The following is a 20703-nucleotide window of genomic DNA, read 5'->3' on the forward strand; positions in this document are numbered from 1 at the left end:
GTCCATATATCAGTTATTACATATCAAGGGAAAGTATTGTAACTGTACAAGAGTACGAACCCCAGTTATGTTCAGTTAGGAAATCTCGTAAATTAATTTTTTATGTAAAGTAGTGAAAATCATGTGATTTTATTACGTTAATATGTGGGAAAATACTATCATAAGAAGGATTTATATTTAGGAAATATGGGAACATGCATATTATTGTATTTTGTATAACCTTTTTAACTTTGGGTGAAAATCTGTATATATAGTGGTGAAGATTGCTCAAGATTGTGCAACATGGGAAACAGTGGCTAAACTGAGAGAGACGGTTGAAGTCGGCTGGAACTGTTGCAACAGGTAGCTTGAAAACCCAGGGTGCAATCGGGACATACAAGCTTAAGATCGTTATGCATCAATGTGGAAGACAAGTGAATAGCACTAATCTTTCGGATCAACTGCTCTATGGCCAATGCAGACATAGAGAAGGTTTGAATTTTGAATGAGATCACCGACCGGTAGACGCTCCGAGATATGTTGCGGAGAGCGTTGCTACCAGTCCACTTTTGGTGATGCTACTGCCACGTGGAGAGATCCTTTATAAACTTGAGTGAGCACGGAACATGTTCTTTCTTCATTGTCAATTGTGCATTCAGATTCAGTCTTTCATTGACTAACAGAATCACAGTCATTTTTAACGCATGGACATAGTGTGTGAACAGTTTTCATTTACAGTTATTTTGCTGCACTTCACTTCACTCCAACTTGGCTACACTTCACTTGAGTTGATATTTTCATCTCAAACACTTGATTTGATATTGTTACACAGCAAAGAATGGATTTACTATTTTCACTTAGCATGCTGATATGAATTTATATTATTATCTTGTACAGTGATGGTACTTATCATTTTCTTACAGTGATGGTGCTTCTTATTCAATGTACACAAGGTCAAAATGGGACAGTGATCTCATACTTTCTAAATCGTCAATCAGAGGCTAGGCCATCTGAATTCTGTATAAACGTCAATGAAATTAGTGCAGCAATTCCTGACTGGTGATGTCTTGGAACAGCATATTAATTTATAAATGGCTGTGGCAACAGGACGCGCCCAGAACTCAAGATTAAAGGTGTGTATTGTGTTAGGTTAGGGATGCACTTAGCAAATAAGTACTTCCAATCATAAGGCTGGTTGTGGCACTTTGTCTTTACTAGTTAGAATGTTGAGTGAAAATAATATATGTTTGGATTTGTTATAAGGAATATTACCATGTGAGACATGTATAGTGTACATTTTTAAAATGAAGGGTACAGACAGATATATTGTGTTGTTTGTGAAATGAGGAAGAAGGAAATGTAATTTTATATTGTGAGTGTTGTTAGAATATTTTGATAACCTTTAATTCTCAGTAAATTTAATAGTTAAACATATGAAAACATTTATTGGTGGAGTGAAAACCTAGTACGTTACCCAGATTCATTTTCAGGATTTAAATAGTGCCAGGAACGATAAGGAAGTCGACAAACTTGACCATATTGGTCCTTAATTGGTCCGTAATGACTCGTAATAACGATAATGTACAATGGGTGATTGTTTGGTCCGCCCTGTCAGTATATTATAATATTTGAATAATTTATACGTACATGTTTCGGGAGCCTTAACTCCCTTCGTCAGCATATTTACATCAAAATCTACCTTACCCAAGTCTCAAGATACAACATCTTATCATATTACATTAACCATTGTCCTGTATAACCTCAACTCTAGAACACTATATGTACACTTTGCATTTTTGTATAATAATGCGTGTTGTAACCCAAACACATAAGACATGGAATATACTTAAAAACACTCTTGAATCGTCCACTCATTACTCCTATCCTTTGCACTCATACAACGTGTATCAACACCCTGGATGGATCCATTAGCTGAGTCAGCCACTGATAAAAGGTACAATAGCATTTCATTCTTTATTCTTTTTTATAGTACTAGAGGAGCATTTGCAGAAACATAACAGGAGGTTTGTTCTGCTCTGATTCAAAAAGTCCGGTTTTGCAACAATCAAGCAAATGTCACCTGCCCTGACGGCACAAGCATGGCTAAAATTTTTAAGATGTATACAGTGATGAACATATCAATGCAACCTATAAGGGTATTAACTTCAAAGGATGTCAAATTGGACAATAAGATGGTAGCTTCATAGTGGCAGCAACAATACAAGCAGTGACAAGTAACATTTTATCAGTGGCTGACTCAGCTAATGGATCCATCCAGGGTGTTGATACACGTTGTATGATTGTAAAGGATAGGAGTAATGAGTGGACGATTCAAGAGTGTTTTTAAATATATTCCATGTCTTACGTGTTTGGATTACAACATGCATTATTATACAAAAATGCAGAGTGTACATATAGTGTTCTAGAGTTGAGGTTATACAGGACAATAGTTAATGTAATATGATAAGATGTTGTATCTTGAGACTTGGGTAAGGTAGATTTTGATATAAATACGCTGATGAAAGGAGTTAAGGCTCCCGAAACATGTACGTATAAATTATTCAAATATTAATAATATATTGACAGGGTGGACCATGATAAGGAAGTAAGTTGGATTCTCGTCACCACATGACCATCACCGTGAGAGAAAGGGTTCATTTGTGCTCTACCTATTTAATTATCAATTTCTGTAAGTAGGTCTATATTACAATGGTGTCCGATCATAATTTCATGTTTTGTTTTGCACTAGTATAGTTTTTTCTTTTCATAGCAAAAGGTGGGAATAATTTTATGTGCAGCTCAAATTTTTTTTCTAAATTTCTCACCTAAGTCTATGTTCAATGTCGCTCAAGCATGTGGTGAGTATTTATGAGCCATTTATGTGAGGTAAGTTACAGATAAAAAAGATTTTTAACATTGTCAATATTATAAATTAACATTCTTTTAATTGTGTAGTTCTCACTCATTCTTATGTTTTAATACTGTAGTACAAGACATTTTATTAGAACTAGATAATATTAATTTATGCACTTATAGGAAAAATGGTGAACAGCTGGTGATATATGGTGATGCTGCAAGCATTCCTTTCCATATTAGCAGATCATGAGAATGAGAAGAATTTGATAAAGCACTGCAATGAATTCATGAAAGGAAATCTCCAGGAATTGATGACATTCCACAGATTGTTGTGGCAACAGGAGAGGACCAGAACTCAAGTGTGTATTGTTTCAGGTTAGGGATGCATGTAGTAAATACGTACTCCCATTCGTAAGGCTGGTTGTAGCACCTTGTCTTTACTAGATATGGGAGGAGGAGATGCCACACGTCTTACATAATGCAGTGTATCAAATTGATAAACAGATATATAATGCCAGAAGATGGCCTGTTGAACAATGTATGTCAATTATAATTGCTATACCAAAGAAAATCAATGCTCTAGAGTGCAAGAACCACCATATAATATGCCTCATCGTACATGCATCTAAAATACTTCTGGAGATTTTGAAAAATTTGGTTACAATGATCATTAGATCATAATCGTATTTCATCGCAAAATCATAGCACTTTTTATACCGAAAGTTTCAAAAAAATAGTAGTGTGTGACAATTACATGAATAATTTTTAATACCAGTATTTGTGTTACTCAAAAATGTAATTTATAACAAAATTGTATTTGATACAAATTTAAGGTGCAGGTAATACGTATATAGATCAAAATAAATAAAATTGTCCAAATCAAAATTCGTCATTCAAAAGCAACAGTTCGGCAACTGTTTCTCCAATCTGAAAATGAACTTCAGTCAACTGTCATTCATTTGAGCAAGTTAAAATATTACATCTGGAAAAAATGATTTCATTTGTGACGTGTGCTGTGACACTTTGTATATTTGGCCTTCTTCAAGTAAATTTTGGATCATTCAAAATTGTACTAAATTTTATTCTTGAAATTTGTGGGACACCCTGTACCGCACGTGTCTATTTTTCTGGGACTTGCACAAGATACAAGCTCCGAGAAATTTCCAATGACAAGAGAAGCATCAAATTAAAAATTTAAATTTGGTTGGTTTAAATAAATCGAAAGGTAACTCCTGTACGTTCACTGGTCATTTATTTTGATGTGCCATTCCGTTGCACCACCCAGCACGGACTACCTTCGGGAACCGCGTCGCACAGGAGCTTCGGTTCTCTGTCTTTGGGATCGTGTAGAGCGGACGTGTTGTCTGGGAGCTTTGTGCTCCATGGGAGCTGTGGCTTCTCTTGGGGTAAGCAATCTTAAGGGACACTGGGACTGAAATTTTGGCGAAATATATGTAAAACATTGATTTTTGGCTTTTTCCATATTAATACACCCCTAACCTCCGCGGATCAGGTAGCAGTGTTTTCATCCAAATTCCTCCATTTTTAAAGCTCTAGCGTAGCATTTTGAGCTGTGGCTTCTCTTGGGGTAAGCAATCTTAAATTTCCTAATGTAACTTAATTTTATTTTATTTCAAATTTTAATTTTTCACAGGAGTGAAATAAACTATCAGGAATAAACTGTAATTTACGATGGTGTAAAGAGGTTCTACATCCATCTTCACGTTGGTATGAGGCAAGCTTTTCCTAACAGTTTTGTAACTTAAATTTCTCAATGCATTGGTTTTCATCCAATAGGCTGTTGTGCAATCAGGATAAAACTCATTTTCTCACACTAGGGTTATCCAAAGACATTGAAAGTCAGTCAGTCAAAATTTGGGTTTTCATATTGATGCCAAATTGAACTGGGAAACACACATTCATCATGTTTGTAAAAAAATATCACGAGTGGCCTACTTGATATGGAAATTGAGGGATTTAGTTAGCAGTGACTACCGAAGGAAGGCATATTTTGGTCTCTTCCAATCACACATTACTTATGGACTGTTATTATGGGGCAATTCTTCTTATGCATATAATATAATTCTAATACAGAAAAGGGTTGTCCGAACAATGTGTAGGGCTGGTGCAATTGACCATTGTCAACCTTTCTTCATTAAGCTTAAAATACAATTATAAATTTGTATATTTATATATCATTGACATATGTTAAAAACAACATAAATGAATTCAGTACTAGGGAAAACATTCACCTTCATGATACTTGGGGGGCAAAGTAGACATTGCCATCCCAATTCACAGGTTGTCAAAAACTGCTCACTCACATAAAATCAGTTGTTTAAGATTATTTAATAAATTACCACATTCTGCACGGTCCACTCCTTTAAGTAATTTTAGAAGAAAAATGTATGATTGGTTAATAGAAAATCCATTTTATAATACCTCTGAATTCTTAGAAATGCATAATGTTAGTATTAAGTTTTAATAAAAGGTGTATGTTCATTTGGCCTTAGTAATATTAAGTACTAAATTATTATCAGTTGACGAAGCCTATTTCATTGTATATGGTCAATGGCAAATAAAGATTCTTGATTCACATTTTCAACTTGTAATTTTCTTTCAATTTCTATTTCATGTTTATGCTACAGGTAGTGTTCTTTATTTCCTTTTCTTTAATGTTTTTATAATAAATAGGTATTAACTAAATTATTCTTTTGTTGAAGTTTTGCCCACAAAAGTCCTTCGATCCATAACCTCATAGGGTTCCTTCAGCTGTCTACATACTGCCTGTAGTTTCATTTTTTATAACCTTGTTTCATTTTGATTTTATGATATGGTTTTAACAATTCTAAATTATATTTTTATGTTCTAAATTTTCTTTCTTTTTATTTACATGCGCTCAATCACGCTACATTGGTAGCAGAGTGTGGTTTTTGTGAACTGAAACTTAGCTTGTTGCTAGCTTGCTGTTTAACACGTTGAGTGCCATGCCGATTGTAGCAAACTATTTCACTGGTGCCAGGCATGAATTTCAATAGTATTCCGCTGGTGCCACAGCAATTATACATCTTGTAGGCTGTTTATATAATCTTGGGATATATTAATATGATATACTAAGTAAACTTTATCACATCATACCAAGGTCATGTGTGACGCCAAAGCGTGTCACATCAATTTTTACTAAGCATAAAATATAGCGTGACGCCATACGGTGTCACAGAATTTTTTGATGTTTTATGTGGAATGTAACAAATTTCAAATATGTCAAATTTGTGTGATAATTCAAACTAACACCACATTTACAAAAACCTGCTGAAATGCAAAACAAGTCCTTATATTACATTACATATTGTTACCCCCTGTGGGTGGGGGATGCAGATGAAGAATGCACCCCCGGTATACCCTGCCTGTCGTAAAAGGCAACTGAAAAGGGGCGACCTAGGCGCGGACACGAATTGTGGTTTGGTACCATCTGTTGGACCACCTGTGGATGGCAAGAGTTGAATAAATCCACAGGTAATCCTTGCCTGTCGTAGAAGGCGACTAAAAGGGTCATGTGGCCATCAGTCTGCTCTTTATTCTTTTTGAAGGTTAGTTGTAGACCGATTCAAAATTCTTGGTGTGCTTGCTCCTGTGGCTGAAGAAGTATCAATTTGAAGATTTAGATGCTCCTGGCTTGTAAATGGAATATATTTCTGTGTCCCTACACAAGGACCACAGTCATCATTGTTCACATGATTGTGTACACCATTTGAACCAGCATCGTCCCCACCTATAAATGTCACTATCAGTATCGCCACTGTCTTCCATACCACTCGATACATTCATCATGCTGTCAGGGCACTCATCGTCACTAGCGTTATATTCACTGCCATCAACACTTACATCTTTCTCTCCATCAGAATCCATAAGTAATTCACAAATATCCAATTCACTAATTCTCTTCTTGGCAAGTCACCATTTCTACCAAGAATATTACCAATATCTTCCATTTCTTTATATTTTTGCACAGCTATACAAACCGAATGATAATTCGCATGTAAATGAGGAAAAAAACAATGCCTGGGGCGCTTTCACTTGTAAGAATGATCACGCAGCTTATTTTCTACAGCGCATCGCCCAAAACTCTGCTGTGCCGCCATATGGCGCCATGCCAACTCTGATTTCAAGACCTGTGTGCCACCATATGGAGTCACGCCATCTCAAATTTGAAGACCAGCGTGACACCATATGGCGTCACGTGGCACCCAAAGTGTTAAAGGGGCCTAACATCTAAGGTCATCGGCCCAAACTGAAACTTCAAAAAGGGGTAATTTAGGTAATGTTAATTTCCTTTTAAAAAGATGTAATTACCATGTGTGCATTCCTAATCCTTGTTTATTTGTGTTTTTTTCATGATGGTTGCTCGCGCTCAACATTCACATCCTGAGGGAGTCGTCTATTATCTCCGTATAAGGCACCTGAATGTGTTCCTGTCCGTGATGTGGAATCCGTGTTTTGCTGTTTTCAACCTGTAATTACCTGAACGTTGGAGGTAATGGTAGGTCACTGTCACGATGTTTTATTTCAGTTTGTTGTCAATTTATGTTAAAAGGTTTTGCCTGTGATAAGCTTTCTGCTAACAGAGCGAATATTTTAAAGCTGTATTATCACACTGTGTGTGTCGTGTTCTGAAAGTCTTCTGTGATAAAATCCTATAGGCCTATGTGATTTTAATTTAAAGTTTTCTCAATTCATGTGAATCATTTTTATGATCTGTTACTTTCGCTATGTCACTGAATCGTGCTAAGTTTTGTACTTCCCTGTGTTACTTCATGCTTGTTATCTTTCTACCAGCTGATGTGTGTATCTGTTGAAGACAGCTGAGTGCTTGGCCTACTAAGAGTTTGTGCACGCTATTCTATCTTATAATTATCTCGTGTCACATTGTTCTTAATTCTTCTTCCAGATTACAAAATTTTAAATTTGATTATTGTCATACCTGTTACCATGTACTTGTCCGTAAGTCTTTAGCATGGAGTTCCACTGCATTTTGTTTATCTATTTTTGGTAAATTTGGAGTAACAAATTGTAGGGTAATTTTCGTAATTTGTTTGGCGATGTTTTTGAGTGTTTATTCTGTTTGGTAAATCGGGTATTTTGGTATATTATGTTCCAAATTTCCAATTTCGTTTCTAGTCGATGGCTGTACAAGAACATTTCATTTAGCATTATTGTTCGTATGTGTTCATTTAAAAACTTTCTGTTTGTCGTGTTTTGGCTCAGTGTTATGTCCAAATTTCTGGTCATCATCCTTGCAACATTACATGTATTGTATTTCAGTCTCCTACTGTAACGTGGTTTGATTCTCAGTAAGTATGGGATTACTTAGGCATTCCTATTTAGTTGATAAATTGTTAAACCAGATAAGAGATTATGGGATCTCTTAATCTGGCTGAAAATATTCGTAGATCATCTGTTGACCTTTTCAATTGCACAATTTGCCATTTCATTGTAGTTTATATTTTATTTTATCCTAAGTATTCCTATATTAGGTAGGAAGGGTGTCTATGAGGACTTGGACAGCCTCATAGGGTGAAATGCTCACCATGTTATTAGACCAGAGAATGCCGAGGCTGTAATGGCAATTTTGATAGGTTATAGTTGTACACCTGTGGTCATGACATGTATTTGAAGTCCAATGTTCATCTGATATGAGATTCATTTGCAATCCTTTACCTTAGTATTAGATGGTTGGACATAGGATCTTGTCTTTCATTTACCATTGTGAATTATATTGTACCAGGACGATTTTCTTCAAACGTTTATTTTCCGTATCATTACCCTGAGCTTTTTATTTCATTTACGTCACTGGTCATTAAAAATTTGTTCTTCATAGCTATTTGAAATTGTAAATTTTGTGGTAAATTTCCAGGCGTTACGGTCATCAGTAAGAATATTTTCAATTATATAATCCTTAATAACTCTGCCTTTATTTTAATTTTAATGGTTCTTATTTTCATCAGTTTCTGGATTGCCGTGTCTTCTAAATTAATTTACTCAGTTCGCTAGATTATGGGGTCTTGTAGGCTGAGTAAGGAATTTCTAAATTTGTAACCGAGCCTTGTCGGATCTGTCCAACCATATTTTTCTAAATAATTAAATATGATGATGTCACTTGTATTTGTCCTGTGGTGCCTTAGGGAGGCATTGAATCGAGACTTTGGACTTAAGGTGCTGAAGGTTTATCCATAGAGTTAGTAAATGATACACTAGAGGTAGCATTGGCGCTGCAGTCGCGTGCGAAGTTGAACAAGCGCGCTGTTTGGCAAAAGTGGGATTGTTTGGCACTGTCACTACTGGAGCTTCCCAATAAATTGAAGTATATACTTCTCTGAAGGAAAATGCCAGTCTCCTGTGCAGCTTATGGCTACATAGAAAGGTTCACAAAGGGCCATGGCATATTATTTCACAGATATTTTCCTTGAAATTTATTTCTGTACGTATAAAATAACACTTGTTGTCATGTGAATTGGCCTACTTGAACTGACTTCACGACTGATTCCCCTGTTGGCGTGAATGATATTCTTTTGATCTTACTTTGAAGGCTGAAATTAATGTTTTGTGAAATATAAGGGATGACATTTTCCTTTCATTGAATGGCCATATCTTTGCATGCGAATATCCAGAAAAATTAAGTGCATGATACCGAGCGAGTGGCTGTAGACTTAGGTCACGTAGCTGTCAGCTTGCATTCAGGAGATAGTATGTTTGAACCCCACTGTCGGCAGCCCTTAAGATGGTTTCCAACTTTTACACCAGGCAAATGCTGGGGCTGTACCTTAATGAACACAGCCGTTTCATTCCCACTCCTAGCCCTTTCCTGTCCCATAGTCATCGTAAGACCTATGTGTATCGGTGCGACGTCAAGCGAATTGGTACAAAAAAGAAAATATGTGTGTTGATAACCTTGAATTGTGGTCTGTTTTTCACTTTTTGTGTGTATTTATAGCAGGCCTATTAAAAGCTATTGAGTATATTTTCTGTATATACAGTTTGTTGAATTCCCTTCGTACAATACGTGTAGCAGTCACCATTCATAGTGTAACCGGTACTTCAGCGGCTACACCAAACACAGTAAAGGGAGGAAGAAAAGTGCAATTACACTGTCCCAAAGAACACTACCACACGATAAAACCTCTGAATCCGGGTATACCATTCGTTCTTAAATGGAGGCAATCTCCTCTAAATTTAGCCATTTCCGTCACAATGAATAAGTCACCAGCATAAACATAAAAGTTGGGATGAATCTCTCCACTCCAAAGTTGGGATGAATCTCCCTACTCCAGTGTTTTGGACAGTTGTATGAAGCTTTCCCAAGAGTACGCAGATCCATAGACGTCAAAATACAACTCCGAGCTACAACTGCACTCAATATGTTTTATAAGGAAATACTACAATACTCGTTTTGATCCTATTCGAATGCAGCATAAAACCTGGAATGTGTAATTTTTATCCATAAGATAACTATATCAATAGTCCATTTAGAATTTCCAATTACTTTATAGATAGTAATTTAGACTGTCAAAGACAGGCTTATGTACTAGTCTGTAATTACCAGTACTGCTTCCATACTGTCACAGTACATGTGAGAAATCTGAAGAAACTATGGAAAATTTGTAGTAGTTGGCATCTCTGCAAATGGATTTCACGCCCGAGTACATGTCTGGTGTAAACAGATGAATTTCAATAAAGAATTCAGTCATGTGGTTACAGACAGCTGCCACTGAGCTGTGACCTTGCAACTACAGCCAGTGTGACACAAACATGCAGAAACTCTCACTCTCTGCAATGAAATCCATTTGAATAGAACAATGTGTACAGGATGTTCAATACATTTCCATCACGGTCCATAGACTATTTGAGCAAAATTGGTTTTATATAGATCATATACTGTAATACATTTTACTTTCTAATTTATTAATCTAACAGTAGAACTGAAAGTAGTACATTTACTTCAGCTTATTCCAGGACACCCTCCCTAACACCATGTGATTTTTGAGGTGAAAATTCTAACCAAGAATCCACTGGGATTCAAATTTCAGCAGTCTCGATGGAAACTGGCAGCTAAGCCAGAACCCCTCTAACAACTGAATTCAATTTTTTTTAGATCTTCACAATCATCTCCTCTTTTAATCATTCTTACTATCTGACTTGTTGGCTGAATGGTCGGCGTACTGGCCTTTGGTTCAGAGGGTCCTGGGTTCGATTCCCGGCTGGGATGGGGTTTTAACCTTAATTGATTATTCCAATGGCTCGGGGGCTGGGAGTTTGTGTTGTCTCCAACATCCCTGCAACTCACACACCACACATAACACTATCCTCCATCACAATAACATGCCACCCACACTCATCGGAGGGTCTGCCTTACAAGGGCTGCACTCGGCTAGAAATAGCGACACGAAATTATAAATTATAATTATCATAACTCTTACTCACCGTGGGGCTATAATCTTCCAACTGCATTAAAAAATCGGAAAGAGGCTGACCAGATATCTTGATGTCACTTCCTTCTTCAACCATCATATTGACATTATCACCATCCTCATTTGTTTCTGCCATTGTTCTGAGTAACAAGATACAGCATTAGTATAAGGAATCACAGTAACAAGAAAATAGTTTTAGTATGCAATACAGTAGTCAATCAGACAATGGGTTTAAATCCTAGGGATCTAAATGTCCTATTTCTCTCATAACTGGCTTATATCTGAAATATGTACTATTAATTTCCCATACTGGTGACTCAAAATTAAGAAATGATTAGGATATTGGTTAATAAGGTCAATGGCAAAGATCTGGTAAGGTAGAAATTACAAAACATAGAGATGACAAAAAAACTTGTATATCAATTACTTTCAACATAGCAAAATGTCATTTGCTTTCTAGAGACGTCAATTTACACAAAGAGTGTGTAATTCATTACGATGATATATTGATATGATTAGAACAACGACGAATAAAAATTATTCCAGGTATTACCGTGGTCCAGAAAGGGGAAGAAGCATTAGGGGGTGAATGGCTGGACAAAGCATTAAGCAAAGTTTAAATTCTGATGACAAAATCTACTGAAAATTTATTTCTTTTTCTAATAAGATGATATTTTTAAAAACAAGTATTTAACATGAAGTAAACATAAACAAGAAGTACAAGGAAGCTTAATCAATTTACAATCAGGGGAGATAGGCTCCCATGTTCATACATGAATTTCAGTGGAAATCCAGACCATTAGGTCTTGTAATTTTACAGAGATAGATAATAGGCTAGCCTTTACAAAAGATCCCATAGCAGGGAGGGGGGAATCAGTTCAAAGAAGAAGCCGTAGCTTCTAGACAAAGTTACCTAGGAAGGATCTTGAACCATGAACCACAATATGCAATTTACAGTTCAGAATGGCCTCAAAGGCCTGTAATTTACATGACATTAGCTGAGATGACATACTGTCAAACATTACAAGTTACTGGCACAGTAAAACTTCTGCTGATGAAAAAGCTTAAACAGCTTTTACACTTGCAAGCCCACTATAATAGAGTAGCCATATTACAAAGATGGATTGGAAGATCCCGAAAATACACAGGGGCCGAATCCCATACTACCCGGCTGAGGAAAAGAAAGAAGGTTAAAGAAAAAGGCCAAGAACCAAAAATGAAGGAGGAGGCTGAAAAAAACACTCAAGTGATCCTATACTAAGTTGAAATATAACACCTAAGGGGGCATAAGGACCAATAATGCAGTGGGTAAGGCATACTACTTGGTGACTAAGAAAAGAAGTTAAAATCTGAAAGGTAGAATGATTTAGAAAGATTGAAAACTAGTCATCAGAAAACAAAGTGAAGAAGGGAAACGAGAATACACACTCGTTCATTCTTACATTTTACAAATGTCCCCATTAAGGGTTGATTACTATTATCCTATGACTGCCTAGAAAATCTACATAATAAGTCCAAACAAAATTAAAATTTAAGAAACGCAAGATCGACCTAACTGCCATGTGCTAAAGGACACCGCAGGAATCTTCCCGTTTGTCACATGTAGATAATGTTCACATAGATGAAAATTCTGCTTTTACCTTGCAATACCATCTTCTCGCACCAACCTCCATCTCAAGGGAGACCTCCTCAGTTACATAGAACACTCAAAGATTCAATGCAGATTCACTTAGCTCTAAAACTCACAGTATTTATAGAGGGGCTGGCTGACAGTTCTAGAACAATGATGTAATGTGTTTTCTCATGGGTGGAATCTAATGTCATAAATAGGGCCTGGAATTTTTAAAAATGCATATGCGCATATGCAAATGCATATTTTTCTCTTACGTGTGATCGATTATCTAAGATTTCTGAATGAGACGAAAAATCTAATGAACTCTGTATGTTGTACATCCTTTGGCAACATGAGAAGCCTTCCCTGATCAAGGAAAAAACTGTCAATGTCGCAATACAAGCAGGTAGACGGATAATGACACTTTTCACAACTGTTTTTCTATATTAGAACAGATAATTTAAATTCATAAATTGACCAGTATGGAATACTTGCATATATTTCCAAGGCAATTTATTTTGAATTGTTGTGATCCAAGGAATCTGATAATGGTCGCTTGAATGGACAAAACATATTCTGTGTTTGATCAACAATAGGTTGCATGAACAAAGATATACAAGTATGTACTACATATAATAGACCCTTAGTAATAAGTGACATTAATAGGATGAAGTAAAAATACAATGCTTAAAAGAATATAAACAAGTTATGTGCTTCAGCTGATGATGGTGTCCATAGACACCGCAACCGATACTGAATGAAAAGTGTTGTGATTATATTAACAACATACTATGTATTAAAAAAAGGTGGGTCAATCAAATTTCCCTTTATTGTATGTTATCTCCTTTCAATACGGACCAGATATGCAGTTTTTAATGTTGGATATGTACAGTATTTACTCACATAATCCTCACCATCACATAATTTATGCACCGTGACTCTTAAGTCAAAGTGGGGATTTTTTTTTCACAGTACAGTATTCGATGCACCTGTTTTCTGAAACATTTACTGTGCAGTTCCATGAGTGTTGTGAAATGTAAGTGGCAAGCAGTATCGAACCTGGGACCCCTTGGACTTAAGACCAGCATACCAGTTAGCTATGGGCCAGACACCAAAATAATGACAAACTCTGCTAACCATAACCTGCTATAACCTTGAAGAAATACTGAATGGAAAACTGCTATAACTCACAATTATTACTTCTGAATTACAATACATTATTAAAATCCACCAAAGGAATTTAAATGATTACCAGTACAAACAGGTTGGTAAAATGGCAGTAGGGTACTCAAAATGAGATAAAGAAAAGTTAGGAATAAACCTTGACGAAACAGTAGGTAAAGACCAGCTTTGGTGATGGGGCCATGTGAGGCAAAAGGAAGATATGTTACCTAGGAGAATAATGGACTTGGCAATGAAGGATAAGAGAATTAGAGGGAGACCAATGTGATGATGGTAAGACACTGCTTTTAATGTTTTAAAGATAAGAGGTGTGGAATTACACGAGGCCACAGAGCTAGTTGCAAACAGGCAATTGTGGAGGGGTTTAATTAATTCACAGAGGTTTGCAGACTGAATGCTGAAAGGAATAACAGTCTAGAATGAATATGTATTTATGTATGGTATAGTACTAAAGAATGTTAGAAGTTTACAATATTAATTTCTCTTTCTTAAAGGAACGTTTACTATTTTTCCTATTGAATCAAAATGCTTCTTCTGAAAAAATTGTGCTTTTCTGACTTCTTGTGGTCTTTCATATAATTATGGAGTAGACAATCTGGACAAAGAGAAATTAGACAATATGCTGGACAATGTAACTTCGATGATCTGGGAGAAAGCAAAAATTGGTTGTTTTAAGAGCGACACCGATAAAGTTTTGAGAACAGGCAGAACAATCAGTAAAAGTCTGTATGGTCTTGACCCTAAAGCCCAGAATTTGTCAATTTTAGATTACGTGGCTGAAGATGACCTAGGTTTAAGGTCGAAACACGTCTCACAAAGTGTCATGTTTATTTAGTCACATCAATAAAGTGTATTAATTAGGTGGATATTATTTTTCATTCTAACTGTAACTGTTCATCAATATGGATCAACATGATTATTTCATATGATATAGGAGCCAACCAGGCTTGAAAATAAGCCTTTCTTCATCTATGCTTAAGACTAGGATAGCTAAAATTGTCAAAGATACTGATTTTTTTAAAAACAATGTAAGAAACAATTTGACTCCAAAATTTTTCAGAATCAATCAAATGGGACACAGATCTTCACCGCATTTTGCTAAGACCCAAGCTTACACTAATAAAATAAGGCTTAGGGAAGAAATTAGGTTCATGCATAAAAAATAATAAAAAATTCTCAATAAGAGACTTTATGAAACTCATGTTCGAAACATATGTAAGTTAAAGATTACAAAGCGTTTTATCAAATAAACAACAGGTCTTGGATGGAAAGTTGAACAAACTGAAGGAATCAACAAGAAATTTTAGGCCTAAAAAGACAACTAATACATTAAACAGTACTTTAAATAGTTTTCACTCATCTATCAACAACTTAAGTAATGTTGTAAATGAATCTGAAACTAAATTTTAAATAAGAACTATAAACACTATTGGCCTAATCACAACAAACTTGACAATATTATCACTACGGTACTAACTACTGAGACCAAATTAGCCATTAACAAACTGCCAACAAACAAGAAGAAGTAAGATATGAGGTAAATTAAATTAAATAATTACAAAGAATGAGTAGGTCTCGTAATAACAATATTTCTCAAACATAGATTTAAAGATCTTTAAAAAAAAAGAATCAAAGATAATATTATAACAAAAGCAGATAAGGGTAATTCCACAGTAATCATGGATTGAGAGGAGTATTGTCATATCCCCGCCAACAGGTGAAACGCCAAGCGGTGAGTGGAATCAGGAATCACCTGATGACTAACAACAGTACTAAAAACAAAAGGGATTGAAGATGGTAATTTATAGGCGTTAGGTAAGTTGACTGTTAAGAGTTGAAACTCATATGATTTCCTATATATGGTGGATATATTAAACAGATGATGTACAAAGAATATACGTACAATTGAAGTGGGTCACTTAGTGTGACGTACTGGAACTAGCCTTCCTCAGAACGGCTACGCCAAGTAAATGCACATGGACTCTACAACATTAGAGTACCACTGAAATGCTAAAGCGATGTAAAAACAGAATATCGTGGAGCCTCACAGAGATTCCTCAAGATTTAAGTTGGATAAACCCAGAACAACCATGGCTTAAGTCGAGAATCAAAGTATTAATGATGAATACCAAGTGTAAGCAAGACCCTCCAAACTTGATCTACTAAGAAATATTCTAAGTAGCGAGATCTCTTGGGGAATCGATCGTGATTCCCTGACGTGAGCGGAAGGCAAGGCTCCCAAAGCGAAGACTAATGCAATAAGACGCTTGTTCCTTCATTTACATTCGTATTTAAAGAAATTAGCAATTAATATGGGAGTATCCCCTACTCTTAGCTAAGGCCTTTCTGGCTCTCTATTGGTTCTACCATCTCCCCCATGTATAGCAACTCCCACTCTATACACGTGGCAATTCTTATTTTCATAAACATGACTATTTTTTTTATTTTTTTTTAATGTGTCAAACATGGCTACATAACTTCAATGAATTGACTGGTCAAAAAGTTCAAATATTACAGATTTAAGCCTACAATCAAATTTCACTATAGGCCCTAATTATATATTACAAGAACAAAATTCTTTTAACAAATTAACCTTTTAATTAGAAATATTAAGGTGTACACCTCAAAGAATAATGACCATTCCCATTTTACTTACCTTTTATTTGTGTATATATATATACATACTATTTTAATCATATAATGTATATTTTTAATCCACCATTGTAATCACACCATAAGAATCATGATCTATACTTGTCTTTGTTTAATTATTCTCAGCTGATGATGACAGGGAATCTGTCGAAACCGGTACCGAATGTACAAAAGTTGTGATGTTTTAACTGTAATGTAAAACTTTCACACAATATATAGTATTGAAAAGGTGGAACTTATTGTCCTTTCTTTGATGTAAACATGACTACTCGCCTCTTAACACTTATAGGCCAATGGATTGAGTTCCAAAGTAACCACTCTATACTATGTACTACTTATATTACGTAATGCTACTTAATGCAGGTTCGTGTCCCTGGACATGAGAGTATATCAATAATTCTTTATGGATAGTACACCCATCTATCTATCCATCTATCTATCTTCTATATAAAAAACAGAATGTCTATCTGTCTGTCCGTCTGTTCCTCATACAAATCCATACCGTTCCACCAATCTGAGCCAAATTTTGCATACTTACCTTTTAGGACCCTGTGGATAACCCCATATACGAGAAATTTTAACAGCCCTCTGAATTCCCTAGGTTTAGGCCCTTTGGCACATTAACATAGGCTAATATAGGCAAAATATGGAATTTGTCATACAAGGACAAGACCAAGCTCATTTTAAGCCTCACAACGTGAAGAACAAAACTTGGCAAGGCCCTATGGGCCACGAAAACCATGTTTTAAGGGCTTAAAAACCAACCATTATGGAGGTATTGGCATCATACTACCCAGTTCTAGGAATCAAATAAAGAAATCATCATCATCATCATCATCATGAAATCCTTCACGCGAACCGGGTAGGATGTTTAAGAACGATGTGCCTCCATTTATTACGGTCTTGGTATGCTTCTTCTTTCTCAAGGGCATCCCATGCTTCTCTTCTAACTAGTCTAACCACTTTTATCTAGGGCATCCAATCGGTCTACGTCCTGGAACAATCTTTTCAAAATACTTCCTTGGAGCTCGAGTCGCCTGCATCCGGTTAACATGTCCTAGCCACTTCAACCTTAAAACACTCAACCTTTCTTCCATGGTCAGGCTGACCAGTAGGTCTCTTCGTATCTGATCATTCCTAATTGTGTTCTTCCTTGTTTTCTGAAGAAATGACCAGCCGTAACCATGGCAATGTTAGCTCAAGGATTCTACAGTACAATTCAGGTCTGGTGTTCGAAGTAGGCAAGTGCATAAATGTAGGCTAAGCCAAGGGAAAATTCTGCTACACATGTGACTATCTGGAAAAAAAAGAAAAAGAAAAAAAGCACTGTGGGGGTAAGCCACCCCTAGCGGTGGAGGTGGGGAGGGAGTGGCATATAAAAGTAATAAAAAATAGTGCTAAATCCATAGGTTTCGGGGAGCTGAGATGAACAGTGACACTACACAAGTCGTTTAAGTTCAACTTCAGCTCCATCGGCATGAGGGTTGAGAAGGTGTGAAAAAAGTCCAAAATGGCCGAGATTATGAGTGTAAAAGTAATAGAAAATGACCAATATTAAAGCAGAATACATAGTTTTTGGAATCGCTAAGATTAATAATGACACTCCAGATGTCATTTAAGTCCAAGTTCAGCTGCATCGGCACGGGGGTGAGAAGGAGTTAAAAAAGACAATATCCAAATAAATGAGATTATACACGAATGTGTGTATGTTCCAGCATAGCTCTCAACCAAAAATGGTACACATATGGCTTACTCACTGAAAAATTTTCTGTGGCAGCAAGGCTCTCCTAACACCATGACCTTCTGGATGCCGTTTAGGTCATAGTTCAGGTCCAGTCAGAATGTAGGTTGAGAAGAGGTAAAAAAGAATGTCCATAATAGCCGAGATTATGGTATGTTTTATGTTCCAGCATAGCTGTTAACTAAACTTGGTGAACACGACTTACTACAGTATCAGAAAAAATTTGTGTGTGGTAAGACACCTTTAGCACTCCTAGTGGAGGGAATGACATTAAAGATAAAAGAAAATGATGAATATTACTGTTGAGTCCATAGTTTTCGGAGTTGCTTAGATGAATACTGATACTCTGGATACCTTTAAGTTGAAGGTCATAGTTTTTGGGGTCACTGAGATGAACAGTGACACTCCGGATGTCGTTTAAGTCCAAGTTCAGCATCCATTGGCATGGTGATTCAGAAGGGGTGAAAAATAAAATGTCTAAATTGACCAAGATTAGTGCTGATTAGAGTTTTCGGGGTCCCTCGGCTGATTGGTGACCGTCCCAGTGATAGTTGGAATCATGTACATTATTTCTATATTACATTGCATTATAACTTATTTTTATTATTTGTTTCAAAGCATCAACTACTTCCCAGACAATCTGACCTGCCACAAGGAAATATTTTGCAGAACTAAATAATCTCAAACTAAAACATAAAATTATACACACAACAATATTTCTAAATCTACAAAAGAGTTCATAAACTATCAACATCACAATGCTCGGGTCCATGGCTAAATGGTTAGCGCACTGGCCTTTGGCCTAGAGGGTCCCGGGTTCGATTCCCGGTTGGGTTGAAGATTTTAACTTTTATTGGTTAATTCTAACAGCTCTCACTAGAATTCATCACAGGTAGCCTATATAGCATCAACTCGAAAGACTTGTACCAGGTATCTTCAGAAGCCATACACCATTATTTTTTAATGCCACAATTAACCCTCCATCAGGCGCACCATGTTTTGTTACACGGATAGGCGTGTGAGCTACCCTTGTAGCCCACAATATATTTCAATGGTATTTAATTATCCTTCAAGCTTAAAATTTAGAAACACATTTTATATCAATCTTTGGACTATTCTGAACATTGTTATTACAAAATTTATAAATTTCCACCCTTTAACATTTCTTAGAAGTAAATAAACCAAAGTGGTGTATTTTCAGTTTTGACGTGATTGAAATTTAATCCATGTTTAAGGCTCCGGGTTTCATCATTATGAATGCATACTTTCATCAAACTCGTATGTTTTGTAGATACATTTATTGAAATTAATACTGATGAAAATTTATGGTTTTACAAACTACCCAACACCACATAGACAACAATAACACAGGAAACGGCCTTCTTTCTTTCTTTCTTAATCTGCTTACCCTCCAGGGTTGGCTTTTCCCTCGGACTCAGCGAGGGATCCCACCTCTATTGCATCAAGGGCAGTGTCCTGGAGCTTCAGACTCTGGGTCGGGGATACAACTGGGGAGGATGACCAGTACCTCACCCAGGCAGCCTCAGCTGCTATGCTGAACAGGGGCCTTGGTGGGGGATGGGGTGATTGGAAGGGATAGGCAAGGAATAGGGAAGGAAGCGGCTGTGGACTTAAGTTAGGTACCATCGCGGCATTTGTCTTGAGGAGAAGTGGGAAACTACGGAAAACCACTTCCAGGATGGCTGAGGTGGGGATGGAACCCACCTCTACTCAGTTGACCTCCCGAGGCTGAGTGGACCCGTTCCAGCCCTCGTACCACTTTTCAAATTTCGTGGCAGAGCCGGGAATCGAACCCGGGCCTCCAGGGGTGGTAGCTAATTACACTAACCACAACACCAGAGGCGGACGGGAAACGGCCTTTAGCACCAAAATGTTCGAATGACGAAAGTAGTCCACTCAACATTCTAAACAATAAAACAGTATTGTTATGGTATTTGCATTGTTGAAATAAAGAATAGTTAACAATTTCATATTTTTGGAGAATTTAGTTCATTTTGAAACCAGTAGCTGTCACTTGAATGCGATAACTGCTCGCCATAACACGGATAGGCGCGCGGGCTACAGTTGTATCCCAACCGGCTTTGAAGTGAGATTGTGGAAAGACAACTTCAGTAAGCAGTGCCAGAGCACAGTAAATCCCGAGAACAGCGTGATGAAGAAAGGTACTGATAGTCTCCCCTTCTACGGCCAGCGAG

General features: G+C 36.6%; 1 protein-coding gene across 1 annotated transcript in view; it reads right to left on the bottom strand.

The window, feature by feature from the left end:
* LOC136876287 (transcription initiation factor TFIID subunit 10) overlaps positions 1-20703 on the bottom strand; it is a 57765-nt gene that overhangs the window by 25978 nt on the left and 11084 nt on the right. The window contains exon 2 of the mRNA XM_067150106.2: positions 11314-11440. Within this exon, the coding sequence (XP_067006207.2) occupies positions 11314-11436 (123 nt within the window). The 5' untranslated portion in view covers positions 11437-11440. The remainder of the gene's footprint in view (positions 1-11313; positions 11441-20703) is intronic.

Source organism: Anabrus simplex, chromosome 6, assembly GCF_040414725.1.
Source record: "Anabrus simplex isolate iqAnaSimp1 chromosome 6, ASM4041472v1, whole genome shotgun sequence".
Lineage (NCBI taxonomy): Eukaryota > Metazoa > Arthropoda > Insecta > Orthoptera > Tettigoniidae > Anabrus > Anabrus simplex.